General features: G+C 38.6%; 1 protein-coding gene across 3 annotated transcripts in view; it reads right to left on the bottom strand.

The window, feature by feature from the left end:
• Positions 1-18,364, bottom strand: part of phf2 (PHD finger protein 2) — a 36,849-nt gene extending 18,485 nt beyond the window's left edge. For 2 of the 3 annotated variants that reach the window (XM_056396423.1, XM_056396432.1), the window contains exons 1-7: positions 17,939-18,363; positions 4,633-4,718; positions 4,385-4,499; positions 3,825-3,985; positions 1,425-1,566; positions 1,119-1,305; positions 745-907 (exon numbers count right to left, since the gene is read on the bottom strand). In XM_056396423.1, coding sequence (XP_056252398.1) covers positions 745-907; positions 1,119-1,305; positions 1,425-1,566; positions 3,825-3,985; positions 4,385-4,499; positions 4,633-4,718; positions 17,939-18,036 — 952 coding nt within the window. In that variant the 5' untranslated portion in view covers positions 18,037-18,363. Of the gene's footprint in view, positions 1-744; positions 908-1,118; positions 1,306-1,424; positions 1,567-3,824; positions 3,986-4,384; positions 4,500-4,632; positions 4,719-17,938 lie in introns of all 3 variants that reach the window. The other variant, XM_056396441.1, reaches the window with a different exon arrangement.
• Positions 18,365-19,435: the final 1,071 nt, after the last annotated feature.

Raw genomic sequence — 19,435 nt, 5'->3', positions numbered from 1 at the left:
TTCCAAATTTACAATGAAGGATAACAAGGAAAAATATATTATTACTTGCTGCAATTGTAGTTGCAATTATTTCATACTATTATTTTCCATTGATGTTTTTTTTTTAACATTTACAGATAACCATTATTTAAAATTATAATCTTTAAATCTCTGTGTGTATTAGGCCACGTGGGCATGAATGTAAATCAATGAGCAGCATATATTTATGGCAATCTACTATTTTTGTATGATTTTGCATCAATGTAATGAATTACTTCGATTTGAAAAACAGAGATTCCTGTTACTGGTTATTTTTTCCATGTCTCAGCTGATCTTTAGGAAAATATATTGTATGGGTTTTATCCATATCTCCCACCTCAGTTTCATTAATACAAATTCATTTACATTTTGTTAATTATCATTAGAAAAAAGAAAAATGCACAATCAAACCACAAAAATTAAAAGCTGATTTCTCTTGGTAGATTTAAAGTAAGAAAAATAAACTTTTTTTTCATCCATCAATAATTTGTTTAATTAATCCAGTCCATGGTGACACTTCCAATTTATTATTTAGCAGAGAACCCAAAGATGTTTAATTCACGTTTAATATGAAAAACAGAGAAGAAGCAAATCTCTGAAACCAGGGAACGCTCAAGATTAATCACGTAACAAAATCTATATATCAGCTCACACACACACACACACACACACACACACACAGACAGACAGAATCTGCTGTACTTATGACCTGACTGAGGTTCTGACCTGACGGGATGAACAGACTCTGGCCTTGCTTCAGAGTGCATTTGTAACACTTGTCCACTTGGTCAGCGAAGAACATCTCGCTGTGATTGGACGACGACCTCCAGCGCTCGTACAGAGACAGGTTGGCAGACGTGGGCTTGATGAGGAAGAAGATCTTCTCTCCCTGCAAAACACAAACGCAATCAGATTTTCTGGCATCATCATCATGGGAGAGATGTAATGTATTCCACATTTCCTCTTGAAGGCCTCCTACAAGAAAATCAGTGCAGTATAAACAGTTTTCTCATCATATTAGAGGCAGATGACACTGACAGTCTGATACATATTTTTAACACAAGGCCCAACACACTGGTCTAACCAGAAGCGTGACATACCTTTAGGATGTGGTACCAGACGGAGGCACCACCGCATTCGATGTGGAAGTCTGTGTAGCTGTCTTTCACACAGATGAGACAGTATTTGGTGACTTTTGGCTTCCCGAGCAGAGCATCATCAGGCCAGTAGTTTTCTACCCAAGACAACCGCCGCACAATCTGTGGGCTCTCCACTATACTGTTCATCCTGTCCCAGACAAACAGACAGAGAAATCAGTGCCCTGAGTTTTCCAGACTGCCATCTTTATAAAGCAAATGTCATTTTAGAAACTTCTCTTCAGACAGAGATATATACACAGTGTGCACCTTGTGTCGGAGAACTCCAGGTTGATGACGTTTAACACTTTCTTTCTGTTTGTGCTGTAGTAATAATCGACAAACTCTTTGAGCTTCATCTTGCTGTCGGTCTGTTTGGTGACGTCGACGACATCCACACCAACATCAGGACCTGAGTCGATCACAGAGGTCACAGAGGACATGATATAAAAACAAGCCGGAGAAAAAACGAACCGCCTACAGGAGAAACATTTTCTTTAGACAGGACAATGTTTAAGGAAATATGTGTGTTGCAGTGCACTGTTGATATCTAACAAGTGATCCCATATCTGAGCACCAGACAACCGGGGGGAGCAAAGAACAGAAGCGCCCCCTATTGAAGAGGAAGTAGTACATTTATCTTGTGATTCTTGTGAGGGTGGAAATGTAAAGCACAAATACAGTGTTATGTAATTTGATAGTCCTTGCTTTTAATAAAGACACAAGGATGTGCAAACAAAGTCCACAGTTACGGAATTATTTGGATCTTTATTTATTGATCCCTCTTGTGTTGCTCAAGCTCTTATTTTGAAAGCACTGTCTAATTTAGCTTTGATCTACGCTGTAATATTCATACTATTATTGATTGTAGTGATAGCATAGCAGCAGTAGTTGTGTATGTATAGACATGACATGCTTTGGTACCTATTCACTTTACAAAGCCCTTATTGGGAAATTACCATCTTACATTACGTCTCTCTTGGTCAGAGCAGTTGGTAGTTTACAAGTTTTATAAGTCATCCACGTTTTAGAAACAAGATTTTAAACCTTCCCAAAACAGAATGCAATTGTTTGAACTGATGTTTTATAATCTTATATCTTTTAAATTTGCCTTGTGGCATTTTTATTACAATTCTGTAATTTTGTTATTTAAATTGTATTGTAAATTCTGTTCATGGATTGTTTTTATTATGTTTTTTATGTTCATTCGGGTCTCTCTTCAAAATGAGATTTCTATCTCAAAGGGATTCACCTGAATAATTAAAGATTAACAATAATAGCAGCAATAGTTGCACTGTAAAAATATGACGATAAAACTCCTGCAGTGAAAATGTTACTTGTGTTATTAGTAAAAGTAATTAAAGTATTAGTACTAGTATTAGATGCAAAAAAAAATGGCCTTTGTGTTATACAAGTGTATACGCAAAATAAATTGTAAGAATATATATTATTATATTATTATTGCTGATGAATTTATTTGTAATTAGCATTTTTTTTTTACTGTTGTGGCTGGTATACTTTGTATACTGTTAAGTAGTTTAGTATCTGTAAGAGTGTATCATATGTTTTGTATATGTTAAATAAATGTGTGGCTAAAAAAAAATACAATATGAGGTGAAGTTTAAAGTGGCACTAAATGGAAATACTCAAAAAGTACCTGAAATTTGTACTGAACAGAACTTAAAATGTACTTGGTTATAGTAGTAAAGGTAGTACACCTTATTTTAGTACTGTAATGCACAGGTACTATTGTTAATGTACCTAATACTTAGTTATAGTTATGGAAACAATAATAATAATATTGTTATCAGTGGTAACTACGGAAGCTGAGAAAGGCCACACTCTATTTTTAATCTCGTTATCTCAAGATAATAAAGATCATTATATCGAGATAAAACTTTAATGAATAGATAAAATATCGTTAATCTCTGATTTACAAAGTAATTATAATGAGAAAACAAGCTTTTTTATCTTGAGATAATGGGATAAAAAACAATTTGCGAGTATGGCCTTTCTCAGCTTCTCTCAGCAGTGGTTACTAGTAGCAACAATGACTTTTATAATAGTAATAGTAACAGCAATAGTAGCGCTGACAGTTGTAGCTATAGGGATCGTTGCCACAGTAGCAGCAGTGGTACTAGTTATACTAGTAAAACTAGTAGTGATTGTTATAGAGGTAGCAGTTGGGCGGCTGTGGCTCAGTAGAGCAGGTCATCCACTAATCGGTCGGTTTGATCCTCGGCTCCTCCGGTTCACGTATCCAAGTGTCTTTTGGCAACAACCTGAACCCCAGACTGCTCCTGATGGCTGCGCCTTCAGTGTATGTGTGTGTGTGTGTGTGGGTGGGATGAATGAATGTGTGTGTGCATGGGTGAGTGTGGCATGTATTGTTAAGCGCTCTGAGTGGTCGACAAGACTACAGGTGCCGCACATTTTAGTTGCAGTAGTATTAGTGGTAGTAGAAACAGTAGTAGTAGTAAAACACAAGTGTTAGCATCACTACTGATGTCACAGCCTTATAATGAAGCAGCATTGGCTGCAACAGTAGCACTAGTAGTTGCACAAGTAACAGGTGCACTAGTGCAGAAGCTGTAGCAGGAGCTGCTGTAGCAGTAGTAGTAAGAGCAGTGGTAGTAACAGTATGTGTTGTCAGCAGTACTACGTCCTCACCGACGTAGTTCTCCACATCACTGATGTAGAAGGTGGGAGCAGGCATGGACACGCCCAGACCGTCTTTCTTCTGAACAAGGATCGGTTCATTGAAGCCGTTCTCCTCCAGGTAATCCATGGTCAGCTGACTGCCGCCCAGCTTCACCACCACATCATCAGCACTGTGAAGCCACACACAACCAGAGCGACACCACAGCAACGTGAGGAATGAAGGATTAAACTAGCTCTTCCTGAAATGAAGTAAAATCAAATGAGATCTAATCCCTCTGCCAACAACATGTGAAACGATCTGAGAGCAGATCTTGAAAAGTTATGAGACAGTGCCCCCTATTGGGATTATTCACAAAGTGACAGGAGAATATTTAAACTAATGAAATTTCAAGAGGCCTAATCAATATCACAATCTTCATCATAATTGAATTTATTAAATGTGCTCCTAATTATAGAGGGTTAAGTCTGACTTGTCACCACATCATCTCACATTATTAGCCAGATTGTGATGCTGACAGTTGTACAGTTTGATAATGAGTTGTGTGTCTATGTCTCTAAACTGTCTTTACCTTGGAAATGTCCTACTGCGAAGCTCCTTTATGAAAACCTGACTGCCGTTCTGAACAGCTTTGATATCTGTGCTTTGTCCCGTGTCATGTTTGCTCCAGTTCTTTTTCTTTTTCACTGAAGCAGAAAAAAAAATACAAAAATCAACATTTTGGATCACAGTACCACAATGCGAGAAATTACTTGTGCAAATAACTGAATATAAAGCTGAAAAGCTCATTCATCAACAGTCACTGCAGCTGCTACTTACATGTGGACTTGCCATGAGTCTTTTCGCAGTTCGGACAGTGATATATGTCAATGTCTGGAGCGTCATCTTCATCCACCCCAACACAGCTGAAACGAGAAAAACACTTTTTAATGTCTAGGTAAAGTGACATTAAGGGACCCATTGTCCAAAGCATGTAGTAGTTTTAGGTTTTAATGTGTGTTTTTCCCCCTCACTACAGTATAACAGGTACGGTGACATCATGTCTGCTTACATTGTTTATTTCCTTTGACAACAGTGCTGCAACTAATGATTATTTTAACCATCCATTAATGTGACAATTATTTTCTTGATTAATCAAGTAATTGTTTGGTCAATGAAATGTCAGGAAAATGCCTGATCCAATTTCTCAAGGCCCGAGAGAAACAGCTGATGCTCATATATGAGAAATTGGAACAAGAGACTATTGAGAATTTTTGCTTAAAAAAAAACTTCAACAATTAATTTATTATCAGAAATAAATTTTCTGTAAATCCACAAATTGATTAATTGCTTCAGCTGTAATTGAAAGTGATGATATAAAAATAAGTAGCCCAAAATATTATTTTAGCTCCCTTGAAATCCCTTGATTTCTGTTCATGTAGCAACATGAACAGAAATGTCAGTGTGAAAGGACAAACGCATTTAAAAACTAAAATACAAAATTGCCTTTAGAAGGTGTTTAGAATGTGTATTAGAACATGAACCATGAAAAAACACTGGAATAGTCCTTTACAGTGACTCCTGGTCCATAGTGACGGACAGCAGCATATTCAGTCCAGTACAGCGCGGGACAAAGAGGAAGGACAATGGAGGACAACACAATACATACATCAGATAGCAGACTATGAATATCCATCACACACGACATATGAATAAGCATCTATATGTTCTACATCTATATAGCGCTGTGGTTTACAGCACGGCTGCTGTGAAAAAGGAAGTGATGGTTGAATTAGCATGAGCCACCAGTTTGCCTCAGTTTGATGCAATTATCACTTGTGAGATGTGAAATGAGAAACGTTTTACTAATGTTTATGTCTCTTGAAGCGTGTTGAAGTGTTCGTATATAAATATTATATAATTAATTATAAGTACGTATATAAGTATTACTACTGTAGTATTATGTAATTGGATAGTCTTTACTTTTAATAAAGACACAAGGCCTTGCACATCCACAAAGCATACTAGAGACTAGACTAGAGACATTTTTGCATCATCCATAGTTACTGAATTATTTGCATCTTTATTTATTGTTCCCTCTTGTATTGCTCAAGCCCTTATTTTGAAAGCATTGTCTAATTTAGCTTTGATCTGCTCAGTAATTTTCATAGTTATTGATTTTAGTGGTAGTATAGTAGCAGCATTAGAATTAGTTGTTGTGTATTTATAGCAGCAATAGTTTGATTACTACAGTGGTGGAGGAAGAACTCAAGTGTTTCACTTAAGTGAAAGCAGCAATAATACACTGTAAAAATATGACAATAAACTCCTGCAGTGGAAAGCTTATTTCAGAAAAAGTCTAAGTGTTATCAGTAATGAAAGTAAAAGTACTCAATGCAAAAAAAATGGCCTTTGTAAGTGTTACACACTGACAATTGCATGGGAGACATAAACTAAGACTTGAGGCTTTAGAGTGAAGAGAAGGTGTTTATGACTAATGTAGTTATCTGGGTAAAGTTGTAATACGATACAAAGGTTCCAGTGATGCAGAAATAAAACCAACATTATAGACAAGCGGTAAGAGCATGACAAAGGTCCATTGGCTGATTTGAAAACAATGCGTTTGTCCCGTTTGACATGATGACAGTAAACACCCATGTCTTCCCACTGTTTCCAGCCGCAGCTGTCATGCTCTCTTGCACGAGCAAATTCCTCCCATTTGGAGCCGCTGCTCCCAAACTCAATGAACTGGGAGTTTCCCAGAATGTCTTCTTTTTCTTTTTTTTCCCCTGGGAACTCCACGGCTTTACTACACAGTGTACTCGCTTTCACTGGAGGAAAATACAGGAGTAGGTGGGTGTGTGGACATAGTAGAAATTCCTGTTCATGACGTCCTTAACTAACTTGGTAAGAATTCAGTCAGCAGAGCAGTGTGGTCACTTCAGTTTGAGAATGACTTAAATGTGTCACCATGACAACAGTGAAGCTGTGACAGAGCTCCAGACTAATTCAGCTGACAAGTTTCTGTCTAAGACTAAACACACATCATGGGATCAGGGGCCGGTTTCACAAAGATATCTCACACTGGTGTGTAGTGCTGCTCCAGTCTTCATTCTGCTCATAGATTAGTCTGATGTAGGAGATTAGTCTAAGACCGTTGCACAAAAATAAAGACTTTAAGCCAAAAACATTAGACACCTTACCCTCAGACTAATTCAGGCCTAAAACCAATGTTACCATGGTAACAATCAATGACACCTGTGCTGACCAGTAGCCCCCAACAACAAGAAACAGGGAAACATGGCTCACAATTTGTGGTTTGCTAATATTGTTATGAAGAGAGCAAAGAGAAGAATCAGATTTTTCTTTTTATTGCTTCATTCCTCATTCGCTCTCGTAACTGTTGAATTCTTCCAAAAGACAAACATTTCCTGCTGGGGTAAATGGAGCTGAGCGGTTGAATACAATTCCTGGTCTGCCATTTTTTTTTATATTGAAAAAAGTCTTGATTTACCCAGAATTCATTGTACCACAGTCCAGTCTAAGATAGCCAAGAACTAAATTGATTTGTGCATCAGACGAATCTAGACGTCTGTCTGAAGTCTGACTGTTCTATCTTTGTGAAAGCAGCCCATGATTAACTGATCTACATTATGGCCATGTTGGTTTCAGAGCTGATTTTGAGAGTACAGGACGTATTTTTAAACCTGGGCTAGATCTAAACCACATCTGAGTTCTTTCATCACTTTATGAACTGCAGTGCAGCGGTGTCCTTGAACAGCTCTGACACTGACTTCAACCTTTTACCTTCCTGTGGGAGGTGCAAGAGAAATGACTGCTCCTCTGCAAAGACTGACAAAATATCAAATGACATGTCCATCACTGCTTATGTCACTTCTGTTTTCGAAGAGCTGCTTTTCAAGGGTTTGTCCTGCAGTTCACTGTGGGGCTGTCATGCGCCCATGTCACCTGTGTGTTCTAAACTATGTTCTGCTTGTTCATGGGGCCTCCACTGTCTCACTTTAGGGATCAATCTAATGAAGGCAGTTTGAAGCCAGTGACCTGTACTCCAATCTACACTGTCGAAAACCAAATTCCTCCCTCAGGTTACTTCTGAAATGATTTCTTGTCATTGTTGTCTATTCAACACAACTGTTTGCTTTTCTCTAGTTTTCTCATTTTTGTTTTTAGTGAAAAGCAAAAACAAGAGTGGGTTGGATAGACAGAGCATTTTAAGGATGCCCCTCACTTGGAGTATGAGTCAGGGCCTGTTCAATACAATGAAAATGGAAAAATCGAATATCATTTTTTTTTAGGTTCAATCTAATTTCCTTGATAATCCTTGTTCAATGCTATGGCAGTGGGTGTTACACAGTGTGGTGCATCTGGTATCATTTAAACTAAGACAGTTATAGCAGGAATGCTCCAAATCTCATAGAAAGCAACAATCACCTCCTCGTGGTCGTCTGCCTCCGCCACTCAGATGAGTTTCAGATTACATCCCTGTTTATCCAGAGTCATAAAATATGAACCATTTGCCACACAGTTCGTCCTTGAGTCCAAGTGAACGTTTGTGCCAAATTTGAAGGGATTCCCTTGAGGAGTTCTTGAGATATGGATTTTTTTAAACGCAGGAAAACCTGCCAAAAAAAGGCAACTGACTCTTTTTATGCTGTCAGATGAGTTGCCTTTCTGTTTGAGAGGACACACACAACTGCAGGGAGCAATGTCATCACATGCAGTTACAGAGCACACACACACACACACACACACACACACACACACACATGCAGATACAGGAGAAAGGTAAAGTGGTGGCTAAAGTGTGTAGCTGTGGGGTTTCTGGTTTGACAGCAGCGTGCTCTGCAGGCGGCAGGTCTGTTTACAGTGTCTGTGGTATGCAAGCTCCACAGCACACAAAAAATTGTTGGGTTCACCCGGTTGTCTAGTTTAGATTACTGCCGGTCGAACCCGGAGCCAATAAATACCTGCCATGACTGCAGAGTCATTAGATCCGGCAGTGAACGCAGATTCTTCTCTTTTACATTGCAGAGAAATGCCTGATATTAGTTTGTCTTTTTTGACAAGTGTAAAAGCAGCTATAGTAAATATCGCGATGACAGCAGTTTGTTCATGTGTGAGCGAATAAATAAAGTTGTACATCAAGTCAAATTTATGTCATTTGTTAGTATTTACAGCTTTTATTGTGAAAATCTCATGCCACATGAGCTAGCCTAAGTATGCTAGTGGCTTGCCTACCATTACTAATGACTAGCACAGTCAGTTAAGTATCCTTTGGGCTACTGAGATACGAATGTGGGACACCAGGCTCTTTGAATGAATAGTGCTGCTTGGAGAGTGGGTCGCTCATCTTGGAGAGTGATAATGAATAGATACTGCCTGTCGGCCTGTCATTTACTAAATAAGTTGCCAGCCTTGACATAGATAGAGGCTCTTCGATTAACAATAGTCTGGATTTTGGCACTTTACTTGAGCTTGACTATAAGTCACACATCTCTGCCTTTGCTGCTGTGATTTTGAGCATTTAAAAAGATCTGTTCCTCACAATTCCTATAGATGTGCAGTAATAAATTACTAACGCAGCCCTATAACAGCAGATATGATCAGGTATATATAGCTATCTGTCTTCTTTTCAGACACTTTCATTTGCTAGTGAACACTTAGTGAGATAAAAGCTAGCAAAGCAGCTTTTGGTCAACATGGTGCTGCTTTTGTGGTTATGTAATGGCATAAGGTAATACCATCACCGACTTTTAGTGTCACTATATAAAACCTGCAACTTCTTAACATTACAGGGTAGCAACACGCCACACATGGTGAAAACCCTGTAAACTCCCGGTAGCTGGAACCCATTTTATTTTGAAGAATCCAGATTTAAACTCCAGATTATAAGCAAGTGTTGGAATTTCTGGGCTGATTAGCAGAACTCCTGAACTAAAATATATGTAAAGTCAAAATAAATAATAAAAACTAAAGTAATGACAAGTATTCACTGTGCTTCCCTCATTAACTTAATAGTATCGGGGTGAAAAGGTCCTACTATGGTGATACTATGAGACCTTCTCTTTCTCTGCCCACTCCATCATTGCTGCTTCTCTTCTATATCAACTGTTCAATTAACCGAAGATGCCAAATCCAGGTCAGTGTGACCTCACACATAACTTTTTAGCCATAACTCAAGACTTCATATAACTGCAAGGCAGTAATTCTAGTCTTTTATTGCTACTTGTGAACTGAACCCACTCCCCACAGTTAGCCGCGCTAGCTCGGCCTCCACTGTCGGTCACATCTCTCATCCAGTGCCCTTTTGGAGGTTGACTGCTAGTGTTAGCTAACTGTGCTATAACAGAAAGATATGTTTCATATCTGTGTATACATGTAGTCATATTCTACTGTATTTCAAAGTGAATGATCTCATGAAAGAATTGATGTTTCAAAATTCATAATAACTTTAGCCGTTTTAAAGAGGAGTTGGGTAGTTGAGCTAGCAACTAGCTAGTTACTTAATTAGCAAGCAGAAGTCCTTATTGTTGCTAATAAGCTGCCATTTGAGACACACCTGATTATGTCAGCTACTGCACACAAAAATACTATGGTTGACATGGGACTAGCTATAGTCTGAGCACAAAGCTACTCGGGCATGTCAGGGAAATGATTTGCCACTAATCAAAACAAGACATACATGAGACGTGTCTGCAGTCAGTACAAGTCAGGAGCAATACTATTTACACAGCTGATATATTCAATAATCAGCTGTTCAAAGTCATTGCTGCAAGATGGATATTTTACATCACCTGAAACATTTCTACTAAAACTCACTTACAAAAACCTTAAGAGGGCGACTGTGATATGGATGGAACATTGTAGTGGTCCAGTTCCATGTACCTCTGCTGTATTGGGGTAGCAAGAGGAGTCTCAAATATCACATCATATCAAATAATACTTTTTGAAATTCAGTAACTGAAAAACAACCAGATCCAAAAAATTGGGCTGGCACTGTGGTGAAAGAATACAGCTAATCCACCTACAGTCAGACTTTGTGGACTTCAAGTCAAGTCCGGACTAGTCTGACTCACCTGATGTAGGCTGTGGGTATAAACCTGCCATTGGGTGCATATGGCATTCTCCTCCCTTTCCGCTTCCCCTGGCTGTTACCGTTTTTAAAATCTCCTATGCTTTGAGAAACAACAGCCACCTTCGAGCTGCAACCTTCACACTGAAAATGGCAGGTTTTGATTAAGAATTGGATCGCACAATTACACAGTCTGCATACACTACATCTTGGCTGTTTTTTTTGGTGTTTTCTTTGCAGGGAATTAGCCATTTTAATGTCAGTGCACACCCTCCGACACTGTTTTGCAGGGAGCATCGTCGCTGCATCCTGGGCTGCATGTGAAATGAAATACTGCAGTACAGTATCGAGCTTTTTCTGAGGGAGGGGACCCTCAAGGACAGGGGTGCCCAAAGTGGGGCCCTTAGACCTAATTATAATTGAGGTAAAACTAACCTTTATTTTTACGGCACATTTTATACTTCAACTAAAAAGTGTTGCATCATGTCTCCATTGACTGTCTGAGGTGAAAAGTCAAGATCTTGGTTTCTTTCCTTGAATCTGCATCTATAGGAGCCATGTTTGTATTAACGATTCCTCATGATCTGCAATGTATTCACATTGACTGAGGCTTAACATTACAATTGTAATATATATGCCTTATGGCTTTTAATTTCTATCAAAGCACAACTGAGAGGAAACTGTTTTATCATTGTTAGGCCTGTGATTTCATGTGAACTACAGTAAATGATAAAAGAACTCACAATGTGTATAACATTTTACTTTTAGTAATTTCTAAATGTTATAAACTCATATTATTGATCAGTTAAATCCACATATCACAGACACACAAGTTGTTTGAAGAATTACTGACAGGAGCTGAAACTTTTTTTAAAATTTGAATCTTTATATGATACAAAAGCAATAGTCATCATTTTCTGTTTCAGTTTATTTTTAAAAGAATATGGGAATTTATTACTATGATGTTTTTTGTTAATTGTTCAAAATCAAATTTTTATAAAGCCTTTATTTTCTTAAAAAATGTCATCTTTTGTATGCATAGGGGAAAACAATTTAGGGACATGAAATTTAAATGGAATCTGTTTTTTGGCCTCTGAAAAGTTTTATTTTGAGCTGTCCCTGGCACCAACACTTTTCATATGTTAAATGGAAATTGCAAAGCCTCATAAAGCCTTGGAAGACAAGCAGGAATTACAGGAAGAGCTAGTGGAACAAGTGAAGTCTAAAACTGTTTGTCCTCATGAGCAGATTGCTTTGATTTACAGTTTACAACAAAACTTTGATACTTTCATTTTTTAGTTTATTTTTAATATTTGTATGTCTGCCTTCATTTCTGATGACAGATTCAATCCTCCTGGGAATGGACGAAACCAGAGAGAAGAGATATTTTTCCTGGCTAGCTCCAAAGCAAACATGCTGGACCCCAGTTTCATCTGACCAACAAATGTTGCCAATATTCATCACTCTTTAGTAAAGTTTAATCTTACAGTTTGGTGCATAATGGATTTCTTCTTGGACGCCGTCCATAGAGTTTGACTTCATGCATGTGTTTCAGCTTATGTTCAGTAGCTATTGATTTTCTCTACTCTCTCTCGTCTTTATGAAGTTGCACAGTTTGGTCCTGCCCCTGCACACTCAGCCCCTCTTGAGCAAGTTGCTTTCTCAGTGAACCAGCAGAAGGCTTTTATTGTGAAGCAGCTGCAGGATATGTTAGTCTTATTTCATGCTTGGTAGCTAAACACTTTTTGACAGTTGTTTCCAGTGGTGGAATTATTCATGTAATTGAAAGTAAAAAGTACCAGCTCCACACTGTAAATATTCTCTATCACAACTCAAAGTCCTGCATTAAAATTTACTTTTTAAAGTAAAGTACAGAACAATTATCAGTAAAATGTACTTCAGGTATCTAAAGTTAAAGTACATAATGCAATGTTGTTCTTATATTATCACTGAAACATTACTGCATTAACGTATTGCATGTATAACATGTAAGCAGTATGTTGAGTGGAGCTTGTTTTACATATTCAATATACTTTTGGGTAGTTTAATCTATTATAACATATTCTATATTTTATAAAATTAGCTTTTTTGTGTGTGTGTAAAACGAACTTATAACTACAGCTGTGAAATAAATGTAGTGGAGTAAAAACTACAATATTTGCCCCTGGAATTTAGTGAAGTGAAGCAGAGACAAACAGGAAATAACTATTTTTCATGCATTTTATCTGTAATCTCTGCTGTCATGGTCACACTTTACAGTTCATTCGTTTGACGTGCTATTGTTTTATGACTTGGTAGAAAAGCCCATTTATATATGAAAACCATTCTGAATACACAAAAGTATATGCAGAGTACTTTCAGACACGTGTGTGATCTTACCTAATGGGCTGGACAAACTCCTATCTCATTCTGTACAATAAGCCACAGTGAACGCTGTCTAACAGAGAGCTGGTTGCTGCAGGGCAGGTGAGACATTTAAGTACGACAAATCCGGTCAGGTGTAAGACCTTCTTCATTCTTCAGACTGGTTATCTCTCTGACAAAACTACAGCCATTTAAAGAAGGAAAGGTTTGAATGGTAATTGGTGGTCTGTGAAATGTCGGGTGTGTAAAGTAATTATCAAGTAGATGCATACAGTTGATTTGGCCAATTTAAAAAGCTAGTGGATATTTTTTATTTTATGATATAAAGCTGCATTGTGTACTGACATCATCATCGAATGTGCACTGTACTGAATACTGTTAATATTTGTGTTGTTTCTGGCAAAATAATTGTAAATGTTATCATTCATCGACAGACTGTGCAGTAACTGACCAAGCTGCAGCACCTGACGAAAACGGACTCACTCAGAACAGTTTGAATGAATTTAAACTGGACTGTCCTGTAAAAAACGAGTCAACAGGTCGTCTGTGCAGCAGGTTATTATGACCCATAGTTACATTTTGTTGCTAGGCGACATCTAGTGGTCATAGCAGTTATGACAGGAGCAAAGAGAAAAGTGCGGTGACGTAGTATAAAGAGAGACAAAGTCCACGTCGGGAGGAGGTTGTGGTGGATGGATGAATATGACACAGGAGAGCGGTGTGTGCGATTCTCATGTGAAACTAGCTGTTTATATTGTAACCATGACAACAAAGATCCTCTAATGTTGAGGAATTACTTATTTTAACCCAAATCACAATGTTTTTCTAAACCTAAGCAAGCCATGACCGTTATTATAGTAACCATGGCACCAAAAGTAGGTATGCCGCTGTTGGTACAGTCCGTGTGTTTATTATTGTAACCATGACAACCAAGGTCTGGTACGCCTGCCGCTGTAGTGGCGCTATTTCAGGAGACACTGCTAAGGGTCGTATCAAAGGGTTGAAAAAAACGACCTGTGTGGTTGCTCAGGTCGGAGGACTGGTTGTAAAAAAGACGGCTGTGATGTCAAGCAATGACAAATTGTAGTTTCACTGAGGACTGATGCGAAGAAAAACTGTAGCAATGTCAATTAAATATTAACAATATCTTAGTTATTTACAATGTTGAAGAATTTGGGCCATTGATTGTTGGTTATTGTGAAACTGATTTATTACCAACCCAGTCTCACATCATAATGTGTAATAGCTATGTTGGTCCACAGCACAAAACGTATTAATTTCACAAAAACGGCTCAAAAATGGAGAGAAGCCTACGCTTGTTTTGGCCTATTCTTTTCTATAGGACCAGCACAGTTCTGGGAAACATGCTCTTACGTGCATTAATATTTTTTTTGTTAACTGGACGCAAAAGAACGACAAAAAGAAGCTGACGAATAGTTTTCACACACTTTCATCACATCACATTGCTTAGTCCATTAATCACTCTCTTGGTTTGGTCTCCACCACCTCCTGATAAAAACACTGGTTCTTAAACTACAAAATATTTGATGCTAACTGCACAAAGGGGGTTTATCAGAGCATTTGCTAAAAACAGCTGCTTGCTGCTTTCGTAAAAAGGATCGATGACAGTGGTGAGGCTGAACCCTGCAGTACACTGGGGGACATTAAAAAAAAAAAGAAGCAGCAGAGTTTGGCAATAACTGTCTGGGTTTGTCCTTACAAGTCTCCCCTTTCACAATAAACACATAAACACTTCAGTTAATATAAACAATATCACAGTTTTAGAAATCCAACGATTCCATAACTTCCTCATGTGCATATCGGGCCTTGTTCACTCAACATGGTTAAAGCAGAAATGTACAGTAAAAACAAGACATTGTGGTTTTAAGAGAGGTTTGAACTATTTCCTGATCAACACCAGCTGGGCGCAATAACTGCAGGCAGCATCTTAAAAGCCCTCTACTGTGACTCAGACGTGGACAAAACCAAGGTGACTCCTGGACGTGAAGCTTGTGAGTTGTAGAAGTGTGCAGTTTTTCAGTTCTGATGGAGCTGGGCTTTTGCACGTTCTCCCTGCCGTGAGAAGCTACAGGCTGAACACAGCTCAGACTGAGAAACTGACGCCAGTCTTCTTATCTGAATGTGTGACAGAAAATGAGCATGTTTCCCAAAATAACTTATTCTAATTAGTACTGAATTAAAATTGAATACCACATTCTTACTATTACATGCCTGTGCTGTTACTGTTGTTATTACATCTTGTTACAACTCAGATTTCCATCTACCTCTCCACTTTTCAGCTATTCTGGTGGTTTTATAGCTTGACAACGTAATTAACAGTAATTACTTCCTCTTGCCACATGAATGTGTACTACATCTCAGATAACAGTGCACAATGAACTGCTGCCAGTTGCCACCTCCAAGGTAAATATACTACATGTTGAGCTCATGATACAGACATTTTACATAGCTGAGGACAGCCGAGCAGCGCCGTACTACACGTGGGATCCCTCAGGGTTCCATTATTGTTTCACTGCTTTTCATTTTGTTCACGCTGCCACTTCGCCACATCATCACCCAGTGACGCTACAGATCATAACTCAGGTGATAACCCACAGGACAAATAATGATAACTCACTCTATGGCACCATCATCTCAGAAATGAAAACCACAGATCGACTTCTTCTAAGAACACAATATAAAGTATGTACATCAAACTATTGCTTTTATAGTGCTGTTTTATTTATATATATATATATATATGCATTAAGCTGATATCAAGCCTCAAACTTGCCTATTTTGTTTAACTCCAAAACCAGTGTTTAATCATATTTATCTTAATGCAATTGTATTTATTCTAGAGGGTTAGGGTTAGCACTGTCGCCTCACAGTGAGATTGGTTCTGGGTTCAAAGCCCAGGCCTGAGGCCTTTCTATGCTCCCGTACCTGCACTCTGGCTTCCTCCCACAGTCCAAAGACATGCACATTAGGTCAATTGGAGACTCTAAAGTGCCGATAGGTGTGAATGTGAGCATGAGTGCTTCCCAGATAGCAAAATAAATCCGGCCTATACTTGGGCCACATGCTTGTTTTCTTCTGGCCCAGAATGCGCCTGGTTCCACGGCCTAAATCTGGCCCATATACAGTATGATTATCAGATGCTATCAGATTATTATGAGATACCGCATGATAACAGACGACTCTGCCCAGATGTGGAAGAATATGGGCCAAACTTGGGCCAAGGACCCAGGCATATGTTGAGGTTTCATTTTTGCTATCTAGGTTGTATGTCAGCGATGTGGTAGACCGGCGACCTGTCCAGGGTGTACCCCGCCCTCGCCCAGTTACTCTGTAAGGATAAGTGGTATAGTTAATGGATGGATGGATATTTATTCTAATTTATTTTGTATTTTATGTCTTGTACTTGATTACTTTGTATTTTATGCCTTGTACTTGCATTTTATCTTTTACTGTGTTGTAAGGTGTCCTTGAAAGCGCCTATAAATAAAATGTAAGCCTATTATTATTATTAAATATATACTTTTCTTGATTTTTTTTTTTTTTTTTTTCGCATATACTGGTGGTTGTTGTGGCTCATGCGGATAAATGACTGGAGGTCATGGCTTATCCTCAGCATTTAATTCACTACTACATAATGTGATAAAGCTACATATAGCCCAGGCGGCCAGGGGGAGCATTAAAGGGTTAACGTTCAGGCGCGTAAATACTGTTCATTGCTCTGAAAGGCTTGTTTCGCCCAACGAAACACGATTAACAAATGATCTATTCCCAAAAGGACACCCAGAGTGCGGCCGAACAGCGTGAAACATGCCGAGAGAAAGACGAGTGCAGGGACAGACTTGTACGACAACAAGTACAACAACAGGAGGCAAATATAACATAATGATAACAGGGATTTGGCCCGAGATCGCCACAGCTTTATGTACGGCGGGGAAAGTGATGAGCCGCTGCGTACGATACGTCTCCGTTTAATCAGAGTCAATCAACACAGCAATGACCAATAACTCAAAGAACTGACAAACCGGCTCACTGGCTGTCGATGTTTTTTCAATGTTAAAAGCTCAGTACATCCAACACGGGCTATTGTCAGCCATAGCTGCCGCCTGGCAGGAATGCTGTACGGGGCTGAGCTCACTCAGACTCGGGTCGTGATTTTCAACCATGTCCCGTAAAAACAGCCCGACAAAAGGCAAGAGAGCGGGTAGAATATGTGAACATTTACAGACAGCACGGGCGGACTATCGGCCTCAAAAAGCGGCCGGTTGTGTCGGTTAGGAAATGGGAGACAAAATGCACAGCGAGTCCGCCGAAGCTTCCCCCGCTGCCGTCCGCTCATTACAACGGGAACGGTTGAGTGTGGCGGCTCAGCGGGGATGTTAAATGCCCATTAAATATAATTAATACATGAACAACACACCGAAATCACTATATATACAACTGTATTTTTATAGAGGAATCTGCTTTGTGTTATTCGCGAAAAAATGTCACAACCCTGGTCGGCTATATTTAACTCCGCCTTCTTCTTCTCCAAGCGGCCTCTCTTCAGATGTAGACGGGCGACTAAGAGCCACAAAGCTGTCAAACGCACCGAGACCTCGCCATTTTTGTTTGTTTTCCACAAATGCAAACCGCCTCAAAAAAACACCACGGTGAACAATCTGGCCTTACCTGCCGTGGAACCAGTCCTTGCAAGCATCGCACTCGATCATAAACTGGGTCACGTCGTAAGGTAATCTGCAGATGCAATATACTGGTACAGTCGCCATGTTCAATTCACAACTACGTCGGGATAGACTAGGGGGGCTGCAGGAGGAACAACGTCCTGCAAACAATATGATCCAATATGATCTTCCCCAGAAAAAAAGCCAGGGGCAGTCCCGCCGGACACATGAACCTAAACGCACATCTCCATCACACCACGGCCGTGTTTGCGTTCATACGGGGAGGTGGAAACGATGGAGCCTCGTCGTAGCAAGCTTTCCTGAAATGCATTATTATTATTATTACTATGTGCATGCCCCCTGGTGACTGTACGGCATCGAGGCGGTCATGTAAGGAGCCAGAAGAAAATGTAGCCTCGATGTCGCTGCGAAATAAATAAATAAATAAATAAATGTGGAAAGTTACGTCAGGGAGCAGGTTAATCAGCAGAGCTCAAATCAGATGAATGAACGTCCGGATCAATCAACATTGCAGCTATCACGATCATTTTCTCACACAGCACATTTGAATGTAGCAGCCTCATCCAGCACGGACAAAAAAAAGATTTTTATCATCAGCTTCAAACTGCTTATTGTTAGTTTATGAGAAAAAAAAATGATATACAATTAGATAATAAGAAGTAAAAATATATAAGAATTACATCTTGAAAGTGATTTTAAATTGATAATTAAAATTAAACTAAAATATCACTTTCAAGATGTAATTCTTTATACATTTCATATACATACATTCTTATTAGGCTTGAACCGTAGCACGTCATATTTTAAAAATACATTTGGTTAATTTGATGTAAAAATGAAATACGATATGGTAAACATTTGAAAAAAAATTTTTTGGGACATTTGAAGATTTACACTTTCTGCTATTACACATATATTATACCTGTTTTTAACAGGCTGATTCTGTGGCTGATTTTCGACTAAATATTAAAAAATTTAACTGTTTGTAATCACCCAAAAAAGTCGATTGGATTTAGTATTATCTACTTTTAGAACATACCTGGCAGTGTGATGAAGGCTTTGAAACCTTAAATCATGATGTGGGGAGACAAATGTTACTGAATTTATATTTTTTATAGTAATATATGGTTAAATTAATAAATAAAATCTAACATTTTGGTGTTTTAAATCATTTTTACAAACATGCTTTGGCCTTTAATATGCACTATCACGCTTATTAAATCTATAGATTTAACAAATCCTTCAGAAAGACTTCATTCATTTGCAGCGGCACAAGAATACCATAAAATGTTTGACAGTGTTTTCAATGTATTAATTGAAGAAATCAGAGCCTCCAGTAGATACTATTACTTTTACCTACAATTACATTCACTCTTAGGATTGTAGGTTATTTTTCCCTTAATAAAAAGTCATTTGATTTGCATTGGTTTTATGTTACATACACTATGGTCTTCATCAGCAGGTAGATTTTACTCAGTTGTCA

This window comes from Seriola aureovittata, chromosome 2 (genome assembly GCF_021018895.1).
Source record: "Seriola aureovittata isolate HTS-2021-v1 ecotype China chromosome 2, ASM2101889v1, whole genome shotgun sequence".
Lineage (NCBI taxonomy): Eukaryota > Metazoa > Chordata > Actinopteri > Carangiformes > Carangidae > Seriola > Seriola aureovittata.
Note: the sequence above shows the minus strand (reverse complement) of the source record. Positions and strands in the feature narration are given on the sequence as shown.